Source organism: Elgaria multicarinata, chromosome 4 (assembly GCF_023053635.1).
Source record: "Elgaria multicarinata webbii isolate HBS135686 ecotype San Diego chromosome 4, rElgMul1.1.pri, whole genome shotgun sequence".
Lineage (NCBI taxonomy): Eukaryota > Metazoa > Chordata > Lepidosauria > Squamata > Anguidae > Elgaria > Elgaria multicarinata.
Window position 1 is genome coordinate 142,781,955 of NC_086174.1, and position 23,213 is coordinate 142,805,167.

The 23,213-nt window shown below is 43.9% G+C and overlaps 1 protein-coding gene across 1 annotated transcript in view; it reads right to left on the minus strand.

Moving 5' to 3' along the window:
- Window positions 1-9,059: 9,059 nt before the first annotated feature.
- The window catches only part of PAK5 (p21 (RAC1) activated kinase 5), a 91,927-nt gene continuing 77,773 nt past the window's right edge, over window positions 9,060-23,213 (minus strand). The window contains exons 6-9 of the mRNA XM_063125863.1: window positions 20,957-21,083; window positions 14,219-14,344; window positions 11,108-11,242; window positions 9,060-9,374 (exon numbers count right to left, since the gene is read on the minus strand). Of these exons, the coding sequence (XP_062981933.1) occupies window positions 9,219-9,374; window positions 11,108-11,242; window positions 14,219-14,344; window positions 20,957-21,083 (544 nt within the window). The 3' untranslated portion in view covers window positions 9,060-9,218. The remainder of the gene's footprint in view (window positions 9,375-11,107; window positions 11,243-14,218; window positions 14,345-20,956; window positions 21,084-23,213) is intronic.

Sequence of the window (23,213 nt, forward strand, 5' to 3'; positions counted from 1 at the left end):
AACGACCAAATGGAGAGGGTGGGGTGGGGTGGGGGGCAGGAAGCAGCCATTTCTCAAAAGTCAGTGTTTAAGAGCAGAGGGAGAGCCTTTGCTCCCTTGGAGAACCATCAACGCAAAAGCCAGCTTTGCTTCTGTTTTCCAGACTCACTTCCCATTCATGTACTAAGGAAAGACGTTGGGATGAACGTTTATGTTTTGCTGTGAGAACTGATTGAGATGATAATGATGATGATGATACATGGCAGAGGTGGGGTGGGGCTGTGCCCCCTGATGTTGGACTACAACTCCCATCATTCTTCATTGGCTTTGCTGGCTGGGGCTGATGGATGCCAGCAACTTCTGGAAGGCCCCAGGTTCCCTATCCTTGATATATTGGGTTGGATCCATTTCTGTTCATTTCTGTTCAATGTGACATCAGCACTAGTTCAAAATACATTGAGCTTGCGTAAGTGACCTGTACTGCCATGGCAATAGAGTCAGCTGGTGCAACATGGTTTCTGGGGAATCCATCTGCTCCTGCTAATGTCATTAAGGGTCCCTTCCATTGGCACAAAGTAATTGATGCACTTGTGTCGCATTGGATGCTCCCTACTTATGGATGTGGTGGGTGCGAATGTTTGGGTTGATCTACCCTTCCCCCTGCAACACCTAGCGTCCTCAGGAAATTAGATTGGATAGGTTGGGGGAACCCTTCAAAGCAGTTTGGCTGCAGGGGGAGGAGAAGAAATTAGCACAATTCACCTCTACAATTTCCGTTGGTGGCAGCCCTCGACTGGACTGGAGCATCTTCATCAAACTGAAGGACACCTTCCATTCATGGCAGGGCTGCTCTGGATCCAAGGCTTGGTCCCAAATCCCCAAAACTACAGAAACGAAATGGGAGGAGCAAGGGATTTAGGTTAGCCCCCCCCCCCCCAAACCAACATTCCTGAAGGAATAATGCCATTTTGGAGAAAATAAAATAAAATAAAAAAACTCCTCTGCCAGCTCCCTAATATTAAATCATTAGCGTTCCACTACAGGTAATCTGAAATTAAAATCTATTTTGATCCGATGGAGGGGTGGGGTGGGGATTGTGTGGTTTTAGCTGGAAGAACATTTGTTTCTATTTTGTTTGCTCATTGAGAATGCTTCAGCACCAGAATGACTTGACGGTTGTTGCTGGGCAAAACATAAAAGAGTGTGTCGTGCTGTTGTAATAAGCCAAGTGAGAAATGCTTCTGGGCCGGACACCTTTGCATGTGCTGTGACTGAAAACTGCCGACCGCTACATGATGATTTCATAAGACTGCAATGGCAAAGTGTTCATCTTACTATGCAGATACCTTCAGGTGTTATAAATACATATGTGTAAATATATATATGGAAAAACTCAATAAATCCTAAATTACGTTGCTTAATGCAAAGTATTTTTAAAGACGTATACAAATATAAATATATAGATATATATCGTATTTTATTGGCATTCTTATTCATTGGGAAATTACCTTTACTTCTGTACAAATAATGAGATGCAAATAAAATGTTGGAGGATTCTCTAAAAGAGGGCACTGTTGAAGTGATGCCTCCAGCGGAGGAAAAGAACGAGTTTCTGGGCAGAAGCTGGCTCCAATCTAGGTCCTTAGTATGTGGATAATGCTTAAGGTTGCTGTGCGATACCCACTTACCTGGGAGTAAGCCCACTGGACTCACTGAGACTTGCTTCTGCATAGACGTGTGCGTTAGGGTTGCAAATCAAGAGGGAGGTCTGGTGTCATTCAGATCCACCAACTTCAATGAGGTCTTGATGAGCATCTGGTGAGCCAGTGTGGTGTAATGGCTAAAGTGTTGGACTGGGAGTCGAGAGATCCAGGTTCTAGTCCCCACTCGGCCATGGAAACCCACTGGGCGACTTTGGGCCAGTCACAGACTCTCAGCCCAGCCTACCTCACAGGGTTGTTGTTGTGAGGATAAAGTGGAGAGGAGGAGGAGGATTATGTATGCCACTTTGGGTTCCTTGGAGGAAAAAAGGCAGGATATAAATGCAATAAATAAATAAATAAATAAATAAATAAATAAATAAATAAATTTGATGGGCCTTCAGATCTCACTTGCTGGATCAGGCTAGTTTGCCTTCAGGCCATCCTACACATTATACTGTGGTGGCTGATTGCTCCAATTTCGGTGAGATTCTGAATCTATTCTCAGTTTCAGTCAGAACCAGCCTGAACTCTAAAGGAGCTATTGAAGATGCTGAACCCTATGCCCCAAATCAGTTCAGCACCTTGGATAGCTTCTTTAGAGGTCTGGTTTGTTCTGACTGCAACCAGACTGTATTCATAGCCCCACAGAATTTGGAGCCACCAGCCTCCACTGACATATTAATAATGTGTTATCAGTATGGCTAGAACTGGCCACATCTCTTTCTTAATAAACATCAGACTGCTGAAACTTCAGATATTGTTCTGGTTGTGCATTTTCTAGGATGGGGTGGGCAGGTTTCAGGCTTACAGGATCTACCTTTTTTTTACTAGAACCCCTGAGATCCACCAGATTCATCTGATACAGAAGACATACACTTAAAATGAAAGAATTCTGAGCCCAGCTGTTTATTTTGAGTCCCAGAACAAAATGGAGCTCAGAATCCTTCCACAGAAAAAAAGCCCCTCCTGGTTACCCCAAGCGTTCTTCATTTTGGCAGTATAATTTAGGGGAGATTCATTTTGTTACACCTATTAAAAAAATTGGGGTTCAGAAATCCTTGCCAATCTACTGCAAATCATTGAAAGATCTACCAGTAGATCCAGATTTACTTTCTGCCCATCACTGCTCTAGGATAAAACAACAACAAAACACTCACACATACACACAAAAACCACCTGTGGATGTTGTATTGTAAATGTTCTGCATGTGATGTATTATTTACACTCAATCAGCAATACGATCTTGTTTGTAAAACTTGTAAAGCTTTCAGACACACACTCACACTCATACAATCTGGGATGTGACCATGGTTGTTGTTGTTGGGTGTTTTTTTTTTAAAGAAGAAAACATTCCCCTGTACTATTTTCCAACTGAAATGCTGCTCCTTTCCTCCTTGAAGGTGCTACTTGCAGCAGGTAAACTGTGCTGGGGAAAGGGTAAAACTCCTCTCCTTCTGTGTAATGGTCTAGATAGGCAAGTTACAATCCTTTACCACAGCAGAATTTCAATCATGGATGTTTTTATTTGCACGTGGACTTTTCTCACAGAGTTGTTTGCTGGGCATAAACCTTGGAACGATGACAATGACTTCTAATGGACACGATGGCTACTGCTGAATCCATCAGCGAATAACAGGTGCCCCCACCAACTTTAAATCATAAAACGTGCATCATTTTATAGCAATTCCTTTACCTAAAGATCAGAAGTTTTATTTTGCTCTTTCTTCTCTGACTCAGTGATCTTTCCTGGACGCATGATCTTGGATGAGTGCTGATCTCTGCCCACAGAAAACTTATTCTAGCAGCAGTACTCCTTGTATTTGCCATACGTAAGTTCTTTGGATATGAAGATCAAGCTCCTTTAGATATAAAACCATGGTTTAAAGTGTATTCAGGACCAGATCTAAACCAAGCAGAATATAACACTTTGAAAGTGGTTTGGAAATGGTACCTGCAGTGTGTCCTGGGCCCCAACAGTTGTCAATACTGTTATAAACCATTATATAGCAGGAGTGTAGATCCTGCCTGGTGATAGTCAGAGTGAACTTTCCCCCATGAGAGGGGCTGTAGCTCAGGGGTAGAGCACCTTCTTTGCACCCAGAAGATTCAATCCAGCTGGGAAAGGCCATTGACTGAAACCCTGGCAATCAATGACTAGTCATTGTAGACCAGGGCTGCACAATTGTTTTGGGCTGCATCAGTCAGTGCCAGGGACCTCACATGCATACATTTGCACATGCGAACGCCCAAACACATTGGGGTCTTTCTTGCTACTGCTAGCAAGGGAATCCTTTCCTCACCGCTGATCTCTGATGGGACAATGTAGATAAGGGAAGGGACTCCCTTGCAAGCACCAGCATGGGAAACTCCAGGTAGTGTCACTGCAGAGGTGCAGTGGGGGTGGCGATGAAATGGCTTGGCAGGCTGCACTTTTTGCACCTCTGCTGTAGATAGTGTTGAGCTGAATGGTCTGGATTTGGATAAGGCAGCTTCTGCATTCAGTCTGATGAGATAAAATATTTCTATTTGGTTACTGTTAGTTGCTGGGGCAGTCATGGTGGTGTTAGACTGAATGACCTTTCAGGGATCCTTCTCCCTACCAGTGAGTATTGCAAGAGTGAGTTGATCCTGGAACCAAGCATGAAAGCAGAAATGGGCCATCCTGCTTGCTTCAGGAAATCCCACGGCACTGTGGCTTTGCTAGAAATCTGATGGGGAACCGGAATCCGTTGGCGCGCTCATGGGTGAAACCCCCCCACCTTATGTACATATGTCTAAATAAGCCTTATAAAACAGAAGCAAAAGTCTCCAGTGGCCTTTTTCTAGGGAAACCAAACTTGGGTAAAACACTTGCTCCCCTGGAGTCTTCAGCGTTTGGGGGATTGGGGTACAGAAATTGTAACGGTATTATTATCACTTATTCCTGATGAAAACCAGAACACAGCCAACAGAAAGGATGCTCTGATTTTTATTCATTTTTCTTGCACCTTAATTCTAATCTGAGGAAGCCTATCATGTGGCAACCAATATGACTTCTGGTGGAGCACCTGCCAGTAGAGTTTGGGGCCATCTGAGATTATGTTTTTAGAGAGCAAGGCTCCTGATTAGAAATTGCATCCAAATATAGTCATAAGTAGTTATAAATAACTAAGATCTCACTGATTTCAATGGGTCTACCACTATGTGTATGACTATACCTGGATCCAACCCAAGGACAATAAAATAAAATAATACTGATGGCTCCCAAGTGTTAGATAAAGCACTGGGTGTTTATTTTTACATGGGAATGACTGCGTGACTCAGTCTGTGTAAACCTGCTATGGTAGTAAAGTGTCATGAAATAACTAAGTCCTGATCCTATACAGCTGCTTTATTTATAGCATAAGTGGGCAACTTCTTGGGGTCCTGGGGCTGCACTACCTCCCCCCCCACAAGGTGTGCACTCCTCACAGGCCTTGCTTTCTTGCAAAATTGTTGTTTGTTTTGCCAGCATGGCAAGCAGCAGGTGGCCCATAAACATGGCCAGGGTGGGCTGCATGCAGCCCGTGGACCCCTTGTTGCCCACCCCTGATTTATAGAAATGTAGATAAAAGTACCCTACCCTTGGCATGTGGATTGCTCAGGCCTGCCCCATCCTGCCCTGCTCGCTCACTTGAGCTACCTCTTTCATATCTTGAGTGGGCAAGTCAGCATAACTGACACAGCAATGGTTGCAGGCCTGGTTTGCATGAACAGCACATGAGACAGTCTGAAGTGGTCAAGTGCAAACACAAGTTTGCTAGCTAATCTCCTCTCAGGGCCTGTTTCAGAAGTTCATAAGATCAAGGCCTTTGTTGCAAGTCAAAGGCATTTATCAGTGAGGTGTAAGATTGAAAGCCAAAATGGGATTCCCTAGGAGATTATTTTGTAACCTCAATAGCCAATGGAGATAATCTAAAGCAGCCTTTCCCAACCTGGTGCCCTCCAGATGTTTTGCACTTCAACTCTCATCAACCATAACCAGGAATGCTGGGAGTGATGGTCCAACTACCTAGAAGGCACCAGGTTGGGGATTGTAACAGTACAATCCCATGCATGTCTACTCAGAAGTAAGACACATTGAACACAGTGAGACCTACTTCTGAGTAAACATACATATAATTGTACCGAATCTGTGCATGATATGGAAATTAAAGTGGCATTATTTTGTGTCTGGGCTTTTCTGGCATGGATTTAAAAGAAAGTTATGCTATAGTTGTAATGGAATAACGGATTGGCAAATCTGTCTAGAATCAGCAGCCTTCCGACTTCTTGTTTTACTTCTCTTTTATTAACAATAAGTAATGGTCAACTTATGTTATGAAAAAGAAACCCCTCCACAATGCAAAATGATCTAACCAGATATGTTAGATTTAGTGTCAGATTTTTTTTTCCAAGTGAAGTCAGTAACAGCAACAACAAAAAAGTTAGGAAATACATGGCTTTCATATTATGCATAATTTAAAAAATAATAATAAATAAATTTCTCCATCATTGAAATAATTATGAAGCACTTATAAAGGCAAATCTCTATAGGCCTATGGTAAACATGCAAATCTATCCAACAAGCAACACAAAATTGGTTGTAGTAGTTACTGCTGAATTAACATTCCAAACGGGTTTAGACAGCATTGTTCCCTGTATGGCAAACACATCAATGTAATCTTACAACACTTCGATTTTGGACTTGGAAAATGCTCACTCACTGGCTGGACTGGCTTGGACCTGTTGAGTCTGTGTTTGACTTCCGAAGCATAAATATAAATAACGAAGACAAATGTTGTGGCACTAGAATCGGCGCGGACAAAAATAAAGAAATGTCCATATTGCTAGCTGAGAAGAATCCATAATCCTTTCTCCTGGAGGTGAGCTGGGTATGCGTCCATCAATGACATGAAAAGACATCCGTGAACTGCGTTGCCAGTTGCTGTGCATGCAACTGGAGGCTTTTCACTGCTTTTGCATTTGAACACGGCTGTTGTTAAAGTGCAGTCCACACCCAATTAGACTTGAACAATATGGATGGATTCCAGGATCTGCCTTCCACAAGAGAAAGGGAGCTTTTGCAAGAGGACGGGGTCCAAGGTCCCTCCACCCAATTCTTGGGGATTTCCCCCTTCCCCACAGGTCAACCCATTTAGCAGGCATCTCCCAACTCTCTGTGTAGCATAGGAGGCTGGTGAGGCTACCCTGTGAAGAAGGGCCCCGGAAAGTCGACTTCCACCAGGGAAGTTGATCCAGCATGTATCAGCTCCAACCTCATGTGTTTGACTCACTGAATAGAACATTCACTGGGTTGGATCCTGACTTAGTCACACTTAGAGTAGTCCCATTGGAATCAATGGGTCTCATGACTATCTTAAGTCCTATTCATTTCAATGGGTAAGTAGGACTAAGGGTGAAACTCTCAGCATGTTTACACAGAAAAAAGTCTACGATTCCCAGCACTCCCCAGTGAGCATTTGTCCTCAGTCAGGATCCAGCCCACTGTGTATTGTGGTTTGCCACATGCTTTATTACCTCCTGTTTGTGCAGACTGGGGCAGGCAGGAAAAACAGGAGGTGTGTTGAGCCCCAGGCAGGCTGCAACCCCGCCACTGGTGGTAAACTGCATTTGGTTGGGTGATCATGCATTGCGTGGGCCTGTTCTACAATGGTAGGAGGGTTGTTGGTGTTTGGATATAAGTAAATCCACCCAGCTGAACACACATGCAGCAGGGCAGGCATGGGGAACCCAAAGGCCAGATATGAAACATCAGCCTAGTTTTACGCAGAGCTCCGCCCACTTTGCAAGCCCTGACGCCTTTGGCTCCACCTGCTGTGGCTCTGGCCACGCCCACTCCTGGAATGCAGACTCCCTGGCAGGTTTCATCAGACATAAACTGGAACATGACAGGAAATATGTTCCTCACTCCTGCAGTAAGGCGTCACGCAACTGCAGTGACTGCTGACAATACTCAGGGCCGATGTAACACACTTACCCTACCCAGTGCCTGTTGGCATTCTCTCCCCCTCCTTATTGCTTTACTATGACTTTATTAGAATGTAAGCCTATGCGGCAGGGCCTTGCTGTTTACTGTTTTACTCTGTACAGCACCATGGACATTGATGGTGCTATATAAATAAATAATAATAATAAATAATAACTTAGGGCAGAAGCCTATGCATGTTTAGATAGAAAAAACATCTCCCAGCATTCTCCAGACAGCTGGCTGGGGAATGCTGGGAGTGGTTTGATTTCTGCCTGTGTAAACATGCATAAAGAGCCTTGTGTGGCGCAGAGTGGTAAGCGGCAGTTACTGCAGCCGAAACTCTCCCCACGGCCTGAGTTCGATCCCAGCGGAAGCTGGTTTCAGGCAGCTGGCTTGGGTCGACTCAGCCTTCCATCCTCCCGAGGTCGGTAAAATGAGTACCCAGTTAGCTGGAGGAAAGGTAATAATGGCCGTGGAAGGCAACGGCAAACCACCCCGCTATAAGGCCTGCCAAGAAAACATCAGCGGAAGCTGGCGTCCCTCCAAGAGTCAGTAATGACTCAGTGCTTGCATGAGAGGTTCCTTTCCTTTCCTTAAACATGCATAGGATTGTGCCCTTAGAGTTGGCTGTAGCTATCAAATGGCACGCTTACCTCTTCCACAGCAAGCCTCCCCTATGCTCTTTCTGGGAGTGCTGATGACCTGCTACTACCACCATGCAAAAGTTGATAAAAGACAGATATGTGAAGCCACCCTTAAGATGAACACCTATGTATTTTGCAAGGTACGTAACACTTCAGGACAAGACTGAAACCTTCACGCATTATTTCAAGGGGGAAAGGGATCTAGCATTGCCCAGCAATTTGAACATTTGCAAAATGAAGAGATGTGTTGGACTGGCACAGTCGAGAAGTTCTCGTTTAGCATTCTGAACTGCTAGTGTGTGTGTGTGTGTGTGTGTTCCTTTCTCTTCAAAAGGGATAAAAAAGTAGGAAAGTTCTCGCTCAAATGCTTGCTAAGTTACACCGATCACCTCTATTAGCACAATCACCATGACATCAAAGTACTGTAAATTATCAAAAGCGATGTACAGAAAATTACAAATTCATTTCAAAATACATCACACTGCTACCACTGAGATAAAAAGTGCTTCTTCTTTTGTTATTTTGTTATCAGAAAAAGTGTCCTTCTGAAGTAGAAGTGCGGTTTTACTTTTGATTTTAAACAAAATCCTGGTGTTCCATCTGGGTTGTGCTACAGGGTTCCCAGCCCACCCCTCCTGCAAGTGGGGTATGAAGTAATGACCTTCCGCTTTGAATGTTGCTAGGCTAAAAACAGCGGCTGACTGTGGAAGGTGCATCTCATGCAGGAGTATGAGCTGTCAAGGAACGAAATACCTTCATAAACCTGGAGAAGTTTCCGTCATTGTTTATTGAGTCATATCAGCAGTGGTACATTTTGTGGCTCACTGGTGCTTTCTGCTGAGTCAGCAGTTTTCATCCTGCTTCCGTGCAGAATTTCACAGAAAGGAAAAACAACCGCTGAATTCAGTGGTGCCTGTACTGCCTCATCAGAGGCACTATGCAAGAAGGAGGCCCAGCCAATTTCAGAAATGGGTGTCTCAAGAGTTCTTGTGCTGTTCCTCTTTGCGAAGGTTCCCTCACCAACATCAAGTCTAAAAAGCCACGGAGTACTGACGAGACCTAGAGAAGCCAAACTGACAGTGTGAAGCAGGTAATGTCTAAATGACCGGCCCTGCACCCTGGAATCGTTAAATAATAGTGCATAGCCCTGAGACGTGTTTTCAAACGTACAAAAGCGTTCTGAACAGTCTCTGACTACACATGGAACACAATGAAGATGAGAAACAGGTGGTCAAGTCCTGAGGTGGGAAAGTAGATTGTGCCTCTTCAGACTAGAAATGTGGCAAGAAATTGAAAAGAGGTACTTGTAGCAGCAAAGCTCCTTTGAAAGATGGCACAGGAGTATGTGTGTCTGCTCACTGGTTCCTTCCCCTTTCCTTGTCCCTGCATGGACCCCAAACATACCTGGCTCAGGAGAAAGGGGAGGCAGCCTCCAGCTCTCTGGCAGAGCATCATGTTCCCACTGAGGAGAACATGATGCTCATTGTATCATAAGAACATAAGAAGAGATGTGCTGGATTAGACCAAGGGTCCATCTAGTCCAGCATTCTGTTCACACAGTGGCCAAACAGCTGCCCACAGGAAATCCACAAGCAGGACAGGAGTGCAACAGCACCCTCCCACCCATGTTCCCCAGCACCCAATATACATAGGCTTACTGCCTCTGATACTGGAGGTAGCACATAGCCATCAGGATTAGTGGCCATTGATAGCCTTCTCCTCCAGGAATTTGTCTACCACCCTTTTGAAGCCATCCAGATTGGTGGCTATTATCACGTCTTATGGTAGTCAATTCAATAGTTTAACTATGTGCTGTCTGAAGAAGTACTTCCATTTATTTGTCCTGAATCTCCCACCAATCAGCATCATGGGATGATTCTGTGTCCACGTATTACGAAAGGGGAAGAAAAAGGTCTCCCTATCTACATTCTCCACACTATGTATAATTTTATACACCTCTATCATGTCTCCCCATACTCACTTTTCCCCCAAACTAACCAGTCCCGACTGTTGCATTCTGTCAATTTACCCCAAGAAGGAATCTTTGCCTGCAATTTGTGTTGCCAAAAAGGGATCCATTTATTTTAATGGTTCATTTTTTACCAATATAAATTGCAGACACAGTTGGGTGGGTGGGAAATCCAGATTGGGACTGCAGCATCAGGCAAAGCAAGGGTCCAATGCATTTTTAAGGTAACATGTGGTTTAGCCCCAAGTCTACAGTCTAACAAGCATGGAGTTGAATGATCTTATGCCCATGGGAATCACTGGGCCTTGGCACACTTCATTCTTGCTAGCTCAGGCAATATCACTCCCCCGCCCCTGTTCTCTTTTCCTGTGCAAGGTAGGGAAGCAAGATGGCACCCTCCCACCCACTGGGCAGGCCTAGCCCTGCTGGATGTCCATATGTGGGTGTAACATTTAGATAAGGGCCTATGTGTGCAGGTTGCATTTTATCTGTCAATGCCTGCATTTTATCTGTGATACCATTTGTGGTATTTACAGGTACGCACAGTTTCCCCATTAAAACCTTATGCTTACACGTGGAAATCCAGCAGGACAGGAAGGCATGATTGAAGGAGAATATTGTCTTCTGGGCTTCCTGTTTTATGGGCTAAAACAGCCTCCCAAACCTGGTGCCCTCCAGATGGCAAAGTTGTAGTCCAAAATATCTGGAGGGCCCCAAGTTCGTGGAGGATGGCAAAGGAAGTCACCGATTTGGGGTCCTATTTGCCAAGAAAGGGCTGGAGGATGAAGAGCACCAGAGTCCATGAAAGCATGAACACTCTCACCTTATGTAAATCCTTCACTCTTGGTGGTAAATTGTCTCTGATTCGGCGCATTGCCTGGAGAGGTGGTTCATTGAAATAAGGGGGCTCTCCGTCCATCATTTCTATTACCATAATGCCAAGGGACCAGATATCCACCTGCAATAGACATCCATTTATAGAAATGTAATAAATAAATAAATAAATAAATAAATAAATTTATTACCACGTGAAAGAGAAGGCTGTAGTCAGGAAGCCTTCTACAGATGCTTAATCCTCATAGTAAGTTGGTCTTATCATTTATTTATTCTTTTAAAGAGAGAGAGTTGGTTGGCTTGCTTGGTGGGCATCTCCCCTGGGGTACTGATGCTATGGTGTGCAAGGGATGGCTAGGATGACAATAAATTCTAAGCCAAGGCCTTGGTTCCCACCCCCACCTGGTTCTTGCTCTCCTATCGGAAAACACAGTGTTATTTGCTTTCATGCACTGAATTGCACTAGGTGGCATTTCCCATGCTTGATCTATAAGCACTCTGACCTCTTGAAAATCCTGAGTAGTTGGTGGTTTTATTTATTTATTTATGAAAATCTTCTTGCTCCCATCTTGATTGTCCCTAATTTTCAAAGGGTTGGATCCCAATTTAATCATACTAAGAGGAGACCCACTGAAAGCTATGGGAGTTGAGTTAGTCATGACTAACTCAACGGGTCTACTCTAAGTATGACTAAATCTGGATCTAACTCAAGGTTAGTATTTACAAAGACCTGGTCATGTTTATTCTAGCATCAAACTTCCTGGAGATGTTGCTTTGTTGGAAATCACAATCAAGCAGTGAAGGCTGGTGGCTCTGATTTTAGTCGGGCTGTGAATACATTCTGGGTTTCAATCATAGAATCATAGAATGATAGAATAGCAGAGTTGGAAGGGACTTACAAGGCAATCGAGTCCAACCCCCTGCTCGATGCAGGAATCCACCCTAAAGCATGCCTGACAGATGGTTGTCCAGCTGCCTCTTGAAGGCCTCTAGTATGGGAGAGCCCACAACCTCCCTAGGTAACTGGTTCCATTGTTGTACTGCTCTAACAGTCAGGAAGTTTTTCCTGATGTCCAGCTGGAATCTGGCTTCCTTTAACTTGAGCCCGTTATTCCATGTCCTGCACTCTGGGAGGATCGAGAAGAGATCCTGGCTCTCCTCTGTGTGACAACCTTTTAAGTATTTGAAGAGTGCTATCATGTCTCCCCTCAATCTTCTCTTCTCCTGGCTAAACATGCCCAGTTGTTTCAGTCTCTCTTCATAGGGCTTTGTTTCCAGACCCCTGATCATCCTGGTTGCCCTCCTCTGAACACGCTCCAGCTTGTCTGCATCCTTCTTGAATTGTGGAGCCCAGAACTGGATGTAATACTCTAGATGAGGCCTAACCAGGGCTGAATAGAGAGGAACCGGTACCTCATGTGATTTGGAAGCTATACTTCTATTAATGCAGCCCAAAATAGCATTTGCCTTTCTTGCAGCCATATCACACTGTTGGCTCATATTCAGCTTGTGATCTACAATTCCAAGATCCTTCTCGTTTGTAGTATTGCTGAGCCAAGTATCCCCCAAAACCCTAAAGGAGCGATCCAGGGTGCTAAAACTATTTTGGGAGTTCGGGTTCAGCACCTTGGATTGCTCCTTTAGAATTTTGGATAGGTCTCAGTGAAACCCAGTATGGAACCTCAGCCCCACGAAAATCAGAGTCACTAGCCAACATTGAATCAAGTTATGTCTCCCCAGGGCAGCCTGGCGGGAATGTGGCAGCTCCCATGATCTGAGCAGTAAACATATACGGGGTTTTTCAAAACAAAGCCAACTCCCTGATATCTGATTCCCATTAGTAATGCACGTTAACGAAGACAGTCAAGACCTCAAAGACCCCATTGTCCTGCCTGTTCCTTTTGGAAAGGCTTATTGCCAGAACTGACCTGGAGAAGTTCTGCACAGATCTTTTAGAGAGGACTGTACCCATACCATGCATGAACAACATCTTATTATACTCTTAGTTGTTATACTGTTAACATGTTGTGGCACAAATACAATAAAGTGTAAAGCAAGAAAAGCGTCATCATAAGGAAAGGCTTGTGATTCATTCTCATCATCTCACATACAGCTATACTGCATGATGCATATTTCACTTGCATGGAGTCATGTTTTTTAGTTACCAGTGTAAAATACACATATAAAATACATCCAAATCGGTATATTAGAAAAGGGGACAACAGGGAGAGTACAAGTTATTTGCAATGCCATGAGCAAAGATTCCTACTCGGAAGATTTTCCAGTCATCTCAATTTCTGAAGCTCAGAGTTTGCATACTTTCCCTTTCAGATCCTCTCTCTTCTTACACGTATGTGTCAGCTGGCTTCTTTGCTTGATCATATGTGATGCAAATATATTGCAGGATTCCTTATGTCATTAATGGACAATCAAGCCTTGAGACTGGCTAGCTAGCAGATATGAAGTTCAGTGGCTGCTGCCTTGGTGCCCTCTGTGGGTTGGATCCAGATTTACACTGGATAAAAGACACTGATGGAGACAGACTTTCCTGCCCCCTCCTTCTCATGGCAGCCCTGCCAACCCCCTGAAAATTCTACACAGAGAGTAAGGATTGGTATCCCTGCAGCATGGGGTGAGTTGAAAGGGAGGGGGGATCGCAAAAAGTTGGGTAGAGGGACCACAGAAGGTCCCTTCCTCTTGCGGAAGGCAGAGTCTGAATCCAACCCCAAAAGTTTTGGGCTAAAACTCCCATCAGACCCAGACAGCATAGCCAAATGGTCAAGGAGTGTGGCAATTGTGTTCCATCATATCTGGAGGGCACTGGGTCACTTATGTAGCGGCATCTCAGGCATGTTTATTCAGAAGGAATTCCCATTGTATTCAATGGGACTTCCTCCCTGTAGATATATATGCATAAGATTGCAGCCTTAATGATGTAATGGTTTTATAGCTGCCACCTTCCTGGAAGGACCAGCCCAGAACTGAAGGAAACTTTGGAGGGAAAGGAGGACCCTATTGCTAGGGATGTATGAGGATTTTGTTTTAGTTTGCAAATCCTAATATAGATTGCTGAATGGGGAAAGACATCAGTTTTACTTACTTCTGTTCCATAAGGCAATCTAGAAATCACTTCAGGTGCCATCCAATATGGGGTTCCAACAAGCGATTTCCTTTTGGGAACGTCTTTTGAAACTTGGGCACAGAACCCAAAATCTGACAATTTTATCTGAAAAATAAAGAACACACCAGAAAAAGATAATCAGGTGGGCAATGAGTGTTCTATCCATCCATCCATCCATCCATCCGATGTCCATCACCTTAATTGCATACTATAGATCAAGGCTGTGGTTTGAAGAAGAGTGTCAGAAGGTGCAGCTATGAACCAAACAGCTTGAAAGTAGTAAGGAAGGTGGTGGTACAGTATCTGGAGGGAAAAGGGGATCAGGAATTTTAAGGGCTGAAGGAAGCTTGAAAAAGGCAGAAAGAGACATAAGCGATGAAGTCCTATGTCGATAGTTGGCAGCCTCTGAACCTGGAGGCTGCTGGGTACCCAATACAAAGTGACTGGAGCATGGAGGTGATCTTCACCTCTGCCCTCTGGTGCCCTGCATTTCTGCTAGATGGATGATTCTACCCATTTCGAAGGGGGAGGGAAGGAGGCTGGGGGAGGGGCATAGGCAATTATCCTAGGCCATTTCTACACCTGCTTTTTTTCCTGGGATCATCCCGGTATCATCCCTGTGCATCCAGATGACACACAAGGGATCCCGGGAGCAGGCAGGGATGACCCCTCCATTTTCCTGGGATAACCCTTAGGTGTAGAAAGGGCCCTAGTCTCCTCCCCTTCCCATCCCAGGAAAGCCCTAATACTGGATCTTTACCATGCAAGGAAGTGCTTACATTCTTATTAGTTGCAGCGTGCCAAGTTATTGTAACAAATTGCAAGTCTCACTTACATTTAACAATAGATGTGATACACTAATGTATGGAATATCATATCTGCAGAAAAGCTAACAAAACAGCTGAAAGCCACCAGAGGACAACAAGAAACAGATGACTTTGGGACAACCTGGTATTATTTGATAGACTTTATGAATGACAAAGACTGTACAAGAAGGCCACAAAGTACCCATGGTAAATTGTGCAAAGATGCTTTTAGTTATGCTTCAGCATGATAGACTTTACTGTATCTGCATAATTGAGTTTCAGCAACCAACTGCATTTTCAAAATTTACATGAACAAATCCTCAATGAATTATCTAAGTTTGGTTTGCTGCTTTTTTGAAGTGTGTGTGTGTGTGTGTGTGTGTGATATCTATCTATCTATCTATCTATCTATCTATCTATCTATCTATCTATCTATCTATCCATCTATCCATGTTCCATAAGTGGCTTTTGGATTGTACTATCCATCAGATTTTTGTTTATATGCTTACAGAGCAATCCTGGTAGGGCATCCCAGAGGCTATAGGATATGCTGGATCTCCCTCCTCCCCCCCTGGCCAGCTATACACAGACCTACAAACTTTCGAGAGGGGGTCAAATCTGAATGAGAATTCCCCACCACCAGCCTCTCCCAGCCACTGTGGAAAGTCCCATGGTGCCTCCTCTTCCAGTCACTGTTCCAACCTTGGATGAGGACGCGGAGGGTGGAAAGGAAGCACGCTGGTGGATGGAGAGACGAGGGAGAGATCGCTTGCATCCACAAGCCTCTTCATTCCTGTCCCTGCTCACCACCCACTGCCAGATAAGCAGAAACCTGTCTAGCTCTAAATGTTCACAAGAGGTGAAAATGCCTGCTTTTGCCAGCAGGACGATGAATTGTTGGAGCATTCTGATGTTGGAATGCTCCAATGTTGGAGCGCCCCATCATATGAGCTAGACATCCATAGCATTGCTCTGTTAACAGAAAGTAGTATATGCATAAAAATATATGCGAGAACTTTTTGTTTAACGCTTTTTCACTCTTGGCTTTAAGTTGCACTGGTCATAAGAGAGGGTATGTACAATGGCTTGCTCAGTTCTCCTACTGGAGGCAAGGACGTACTCAAAGCAAAATGAAGAGGCATTCTTTATCAATCTGTGGCAAAGGCAATTTTGCAGAACACTATTGTGCACCAAGATAACACCTATTGTGGTGCCCTGTACAGAATAATCACGGGCTGGCGATAGAGCGCTGAGTCCCGCAATTGTGAGAAGGCAACACATCCGATTGCCAGCTCATTTATCATGTCAGGCTGCACTTGGGAATCTACAGCACGGAGCAGTGGGGAGTGCTAATAAGGAAGCTTTGTACATTGTTGCCTTGTGGAGACCGACATTTTATTATGGGCATTGTCTGTCTTTTTTGGCCTCAGTGCAGACATGACTTTTAATCAAGGCTTTCTCACCCATTTCTTCTACCTCTCAACTCCACACCAGAGGGGTGGGGGGGGAGAGAAATAGAAATAATTATTTCTATTTATAAAACAAAGCTCAAAACATGGAAAACGCTTCTTTTTATACTATGTATAATAGACAGACGAGGCAATGCGTATTTTGGGTGCCAGATCCATTTTCCCTTTATTTCAGAGCACAAGAGGCTTTTCGCCTCTCTTTGGCTCCTTTAAGTATATAAAAGTTGCTTTTTAAAATAGAAAATTAAAGAGAGAGAAAATAAGATGATTCTACAACCTCTTTTGACAAAATGTGCATTGGAGATAATAAGCACAGGAGTAATAAGCATAATGAGGAATTGTAAGCAGATCTACAAAGCAGAGATCAGATTGATTTTTAGCAGCACTACTATTAGTTTAAAAAAAACAACCCAAAGAATATTTGTAATGAAATAATATTCTTTTTTCTATGCAGGTCTATCACCCTTAGGGATGTTTGGATTTTGTGAAATCCATCCTGTGTGTGTTTTGCGGATTGTGCCGTGTCACTTGTTCCAGCATCTGTTCACAGATGGATACGAAACCCTCCCTAAAATACACAAATGATTCCATAACAGGGGTCACAACAGTTTACATAATTTATGTTAGTACATAACATTTAGTGTATTGTTCCCTTGTTCAATTTAACTTTTCCCCACGTATATTTCCCAGCATGGCATATGTCTGAAACTTGCATATTTTCCTAGAAATAAATTTACAAAAATTTGGGTAAAAACAAACAAAACAGAGATCCGAAACTCCATGGACTCTGTGCAGCTTAAGGAGGCTGGTCTGCAGCGGATACCATAGATCAGATCCTTAGAAATCCAAACTTATTTTAGTCCAATATTAGAGTAGACCCATTGAAATGAATGGGACAAGTTAGTCATTACTCACTTAAGTCCCATTCATTTCAGTGGGTCTTCTCTAAGTAGGACTAACATTGGATACCCTTGAACTAATGCTTTATCACATCATTCTCCTTCTAGACTTTGCCTGCAATTCTGCTGCATTCAGTGAGGCTTGCCAAAATCCCATCAGTTTCAATGGGATTTAACCCACCTATCTGAAGTCTTGATCATTTACACACTTTCCATGTACCCAGAGGCACCTTTTGTAGGGTGATTATGGCTGCTGAGAAATCTGACATGGACTAAAACGATTTTGGATTTGTAAGAATCCGACCTATGGTATCTACTGCAGAGCCCATGGACTTCTGGATATCTCTCTCTCTCCCCAAATTTTTGCTAATTAAAAACAGAAGCGAAAATGGAACCCATAAACAACCGTGGGTAGGGAATGATGTGCTCAATAAAAACCTCAGGTAGAAAAACCCAGAGTCAGCTGGCTATCTTAGCCCCACTTCCCAGTGCATTTGCTCATGCTCCCAGTGCAGCAGAACAGCTTATTGCATTCACTGTTGGAATTTCAACTACTCTATAGGATGCGTGTGTGAATAAGGGAAGTGACCACACAAATGGATTAATGACATTAACCACCACACTTGTTCGATATCAGCTTTGACTTAGACTAGTGATTCCCAAAGTGGGCAGTACCGCCCCCTTGGGGTGGGTGGGATTGCATAGGAGGGCGTTAAGAGGCAAGGGGGCGGCAGGGAGGCACTCAAGGTGGTCTTTTCTGAGAAGCACCTCTCCAGAAGGTCTTAAAACCCAGGGACATTTTTATGGGAGAAGGTAGTTTGGTCCCAAGCCATATAGGGGAAGAATCCACACATGTATTAATACCGTTTAAGAAGAGTCCTTTTAACGGTGAATTGAAATGTTTCAAAAGCACCAAAACGCTAATGAAGAGACATACCCTGTTTGGTGTGCCCTGCCACGCCGGCTGCAAAACAGGTGATCGCTCTCTTTTCCCTCCCTCCCTCGGCAAGCCTGCGGCAGGTGCTTTGGATTTTGAATAAAGTATTCAATTAATTGTTACTGTTTTGAATTTTATTGTTATTATCTTCCTTAGTGGGTCGTTGAAAACCGCTATTCTGAATAATGATTTTTATAGTGTAGGGTAGGGGGCACTGGGCATGAGTTTGTGGAACCAAGGGGGCCGTTTCCTAAAATTTTGGGAACCACTGACTTAGACCATTCAAGTCCACCTTCTTTTGGCTCTCATGAAAGCGGATTGGAAGCCAGACAGCAAGTCTAGCTGCCGGTCTGTTCATGGCAGTTTTCAGCTGACAGAGCTTCCACTTCACATTTGGCTGAGCCCAATATGCATAGGTGCGCCACTAGCCACCAATACAAAGGGTTGAATCCAGTCTTGTGTAGAAGAGTCCCAAACTCTTATGTTAACGGGTGCTTCTTTTACACCAGTCCTGGCAGTTCCCAAAGAAAGGCCCATAGAATCCTGTGTATGATGGTGAAAGAGTGTGTGTGTGTGTGTGTGTGGGAGGATAAGTCGCAAAACGTCCCCAACACTGCTACCATTGATATTCTTTGTTTTGCATTTTAGTTATAATACATCATTTCCGAATGGATTTAATTGCATCTTCTGGCTTCCAATCTCACTCCATTTCACTCTTTCTGTGTGACGCTTAGCATTTTAGCTCTGTGCTGTGGACGGCTTGTTTACAACGATAACAGAAATGAAGGTCGCTTAGGAGGCGGCTCTCCCAAACTTTTTCGCTGGTGTGTTTACATGAACCGAGAATCCACATTCACTCGCCAACTCTCCAGGAAGATCGCTAAGGACCCAATTGCTCTGGACTGGCTGGAGACGGTGAAGCTTTGCTTACACAGGTATCACACTTGCCCATTGCTTACATGCTTAATTGTCTGGATGTGATAGCAGAAGAGATGAAAGAGCCTTTGGTTATCCAGGAGCTCATTTCCCTACCTCGAAGTCATTGTTGCTATTTGATCCAGTGCACAAATTAATCACTAAGGAGAGCTAATTTGATGGCGTGTAAACAACATCAACATCTGTTCATGGTTCTCCTTGCTGCATTACAGATGTTTTTGACTGGCCTTCTCTAACCCACTGCCCTCCACATGGGTTGGAATACATTTCCCATTGTCCCCAGCCAGCATGGCCTCAGCCTGCCCCAATCTGGTGTCCTCCAGATGTGTTGGTCTTTGGGGGTAGTCCAACACATCTGAAGAGTGCAAGGTTAGGGGAAACAACTTCTTCTGAAACACTTGGCTGTATCATTCCCTGCCCCCCCCCCCCCGCCCCCGGATGATAGGAAGTAGTGGCGTGGCACTCTAGTCAGAAAGTAAATAGGAATTAAAATATGGCTGTAGGCGGCATTCCAGTTATGCATGAAGGCTTTTTGGCTCCCTTTCTAAAAACAGCTCTTCCTCCCATAAGGAGAGGGGGCCTTCTGGAGCAGCAACATCCCATGAGTGGTGTGTGTGTGGGGTAGCACTGTAATTCAAGGGTGGGCAACTATGGAAGCCACAGAACCCTCACGGCTGCCAAATATTGGAAGCAGCTGTAATGGAAAAAAACATGGATGGTTTGCCACTGAATTTTGGCAACAAACAATCATGGTGGCCTAATTACCTTTAAACGAAGGCTTTAAAGCTACATTTGGCGCTTTTAGGCCACTGTTGCAGTTGGCGTTGACATTGGGTAGCAGCTGTTTTGTGACTGCCCCTGGCACCACAACATATTTGGTGGCTGGAAGGGGGCACACATAAAGCCAGGGGGCAGCATGCTGCCTGCCCCTGCCAGCAAGACCACATCACGCCGGTCCTTTTACAACTTCATTGGCTGCCAGTCCAGGTCTGGGCCCGATTCAAAGTGCTGGTACTAACATCCAAAGCCCTAAACCACTTGGGGCCAAGTTATTTGAAGGAACGCCTCCTCCCGTATGTACCTGCCCGGACCTTAAGATCATCCACACGGGTCCTTCTCTGTGGGCCCCTGCTGAAGGAAGTGAGGCAGGTGGCTACTAGGAGGAGGGCTTTCTCTGCTGTGGCACCCCGGCTGTGGAATGAGCTCCCCAGAGAGGTCCGCCTGGCGCCTACACTGTATTCCTTCCATCGCCAGCTGAAGACCTTTTTATTTTCTCAGTATTTTAACACCTAATTTAACTTAAATTTAAACTTTGCTGTTTTAATTCCGTATTTTAATCTATATCAATTTCTGCTGTGAGGTTTTATCCTGGTTGTGCTTTTTATATTGTATTTTGTATTTGTGTTTTTAGACTATTCACTGTTTTGTTGTGCTTTTCATGGTTTTAATTTTTGTGAACCACCCAGAGAGCTTTGGCTATTGGGCGGTATAAAAATGTAAGTAAGAAAGAAAGAAAGAAAGAAAGATCACCTCTATATGTGCACAGAACCTCTTTCTATCTGTAAGTAGGATATATTCAGAATCAGGCCTATGTTCCAATGAGGCATACAGTAATCCATCTTCACGATCCCAGCCTAAAATCAATGACAGAGGAAATGTCAAACACTTACTCGCCCGTCACTTGTGAGAAGTATCGAGTCACTCTTGATATCCCGGTGAATAACTCCTTGATTATGAAGGTAGGACAGTGCTTTTAGGACGGACAGACAGACGGTAGCAATCTGTTCTTCATTCATTCTGGAATTAAGAAGGCAACATATAAAACACATTTTGCAGTAATAATGGGTTGTATCTCGTCTTATTCTAATTTAAGTTCCATTCATTTCAATGAATCTACTCCAAAGAGGAGTAACATTAGATACAACCCATTACTGTCTGAGACTCCCCCCATCCCCAAAGAACAACACTCATTAAAGATTTTTATAATCTGTGATAAATGTATTGTTTCAAAGTGGTAAATTTCAATTTACAGACATTGATAATATCAAATAATAATCCAGTCTGAGACCATCCACTGCCATCAGGGAAAGAACATTTATTAATAGCTTATTTTATTCAAATACATATTTGGTTGAATATTCAGAAATATATAGATGAAGACAATAGAGAGATGAAAAGTACACAAGGGACACACAATTGCTGGGTTCTCGTGACATGCTAACTCACACTCAGTGATTGAGTGTGTGTTGCTGTTGAACTGTGGGTTAGCATGTTGTCCAAACACAGGACATTTTCCATAGGATGGCTTGTAAACTGTGCGGCTTGTTAACCACCTTGAACAAACCAACAACAAACCATGGGTTCTCAAGATGGCTTGTTCAAGAAAAATAAGCCATGCTGAATTGTTAACAAGCCACCCTGTGAAAAATGCCCAAGGGTCAGACAACACACCAACCCATGGTTGAACAAACAACCCACAGTTCACCACAATCCACACTCAACCACTGGGTGTTGTGTAAACCCAGTCACTTAGTTTCTGGTAGACTATGTGCTCGTTCTCCAGCAAAGGAGATCATTACCTTGTCGTGGTGCTGGAGCTTGAGCACCTCAAGGATGCCATGAGCTAAACCGTGAAGGGACACCCAAGACGGGAAGGTCATGGTAGAGAGGTCAGACTAAATACGATCCCTGGGGAAGGTAATGGCAACCCACCCCAGTATTCTTGCCATAAAAACTAAATGGATCAGTACAACCAGAGATATGTCGATATACCATCGGAAGATGGGACCCCCAGGTCGGAAGATGGTCAAAATGCTACTGGGGAGGAACAGAGGATAAGTTCAACTAGCCCCAGATGTGATGACGCAGCTAGCTCAAAGCCGAAAGGACGGCTAGTGGCCGACGGTGCTGGTGGTGAACGACGAATCCAATGTTCTAAAGATCAACACACCATAGGAACCTGGAATGTAAGATCTATGAGCCAGGGCAAATTGGATGTGGTTATTGGTGAGATGTCAAGATTAAATATAGATATATTGGGTCTCAGTGAACTGAAATGGACTGGAATGGGCCACTTCACATCAGATCACCACCAGATCTACTACTGTGGACAAGAGGATCACAGAAGAAATGGAGTAGCCTTCATAATTAATAATAAAGTGGCTAAAGCAGTGCTTGGATACAATCCAAAAAATGATAGAATGATCTCAATTCGAATTCAGCCATTTAACATCACAGTGATCCAAATATATGCCCCAACCACAGATGCTGAAGAAGCAGAAGTAGATCAGTTCTATGAGGATCTGCAGCACCTACTGGATAATACACCAAAAAGAGATGTTATTTTCGTTACAGGAGACTGGAACGCTAAGGTGGGCAGTCAAATGACATCTGGAATTACAGGTAAGCATGGTCTAGGAGAACAAAATGAAGCGGGACATAGGCTGATAGAATTCTGCCAGGACAACTCACTGTGCATAACAAACACTCTCTTCCAACAACCGAAAAGACGGCTTTATACATGGACTTCACCAGATGGCCGACACCGAAATCAGATTGACTACATCCTTTGCAGCCAAAGGTGGCGGACCTCTATACAGACAGTAAAAACAAGACCTGGAGCTGACTGTAGTTCAGATCACGAACTTCTTATTGCACAATTTAGAATCAAACTAAAGAAAATAGGGAAGACCCACAGATCAGTTAGATATGAGCTCACTAATATTCCTAATGAATATGCAGTGGAAGTGAAGAATAGATTTAAGGGACTAGATTTAGTAGATAGGGTCCCGGAAGAACTATGGACAGAAGTTCGCAACATTGTCCAAGAGGTGGCAACAAAAAACATTCCAAAGAAAAAGAAAACCAAGAAGGCAAGATGGCTGTCTGTTGAGACACTGGAAGTAGCCCAAGAAAGAAGGAAAGCAA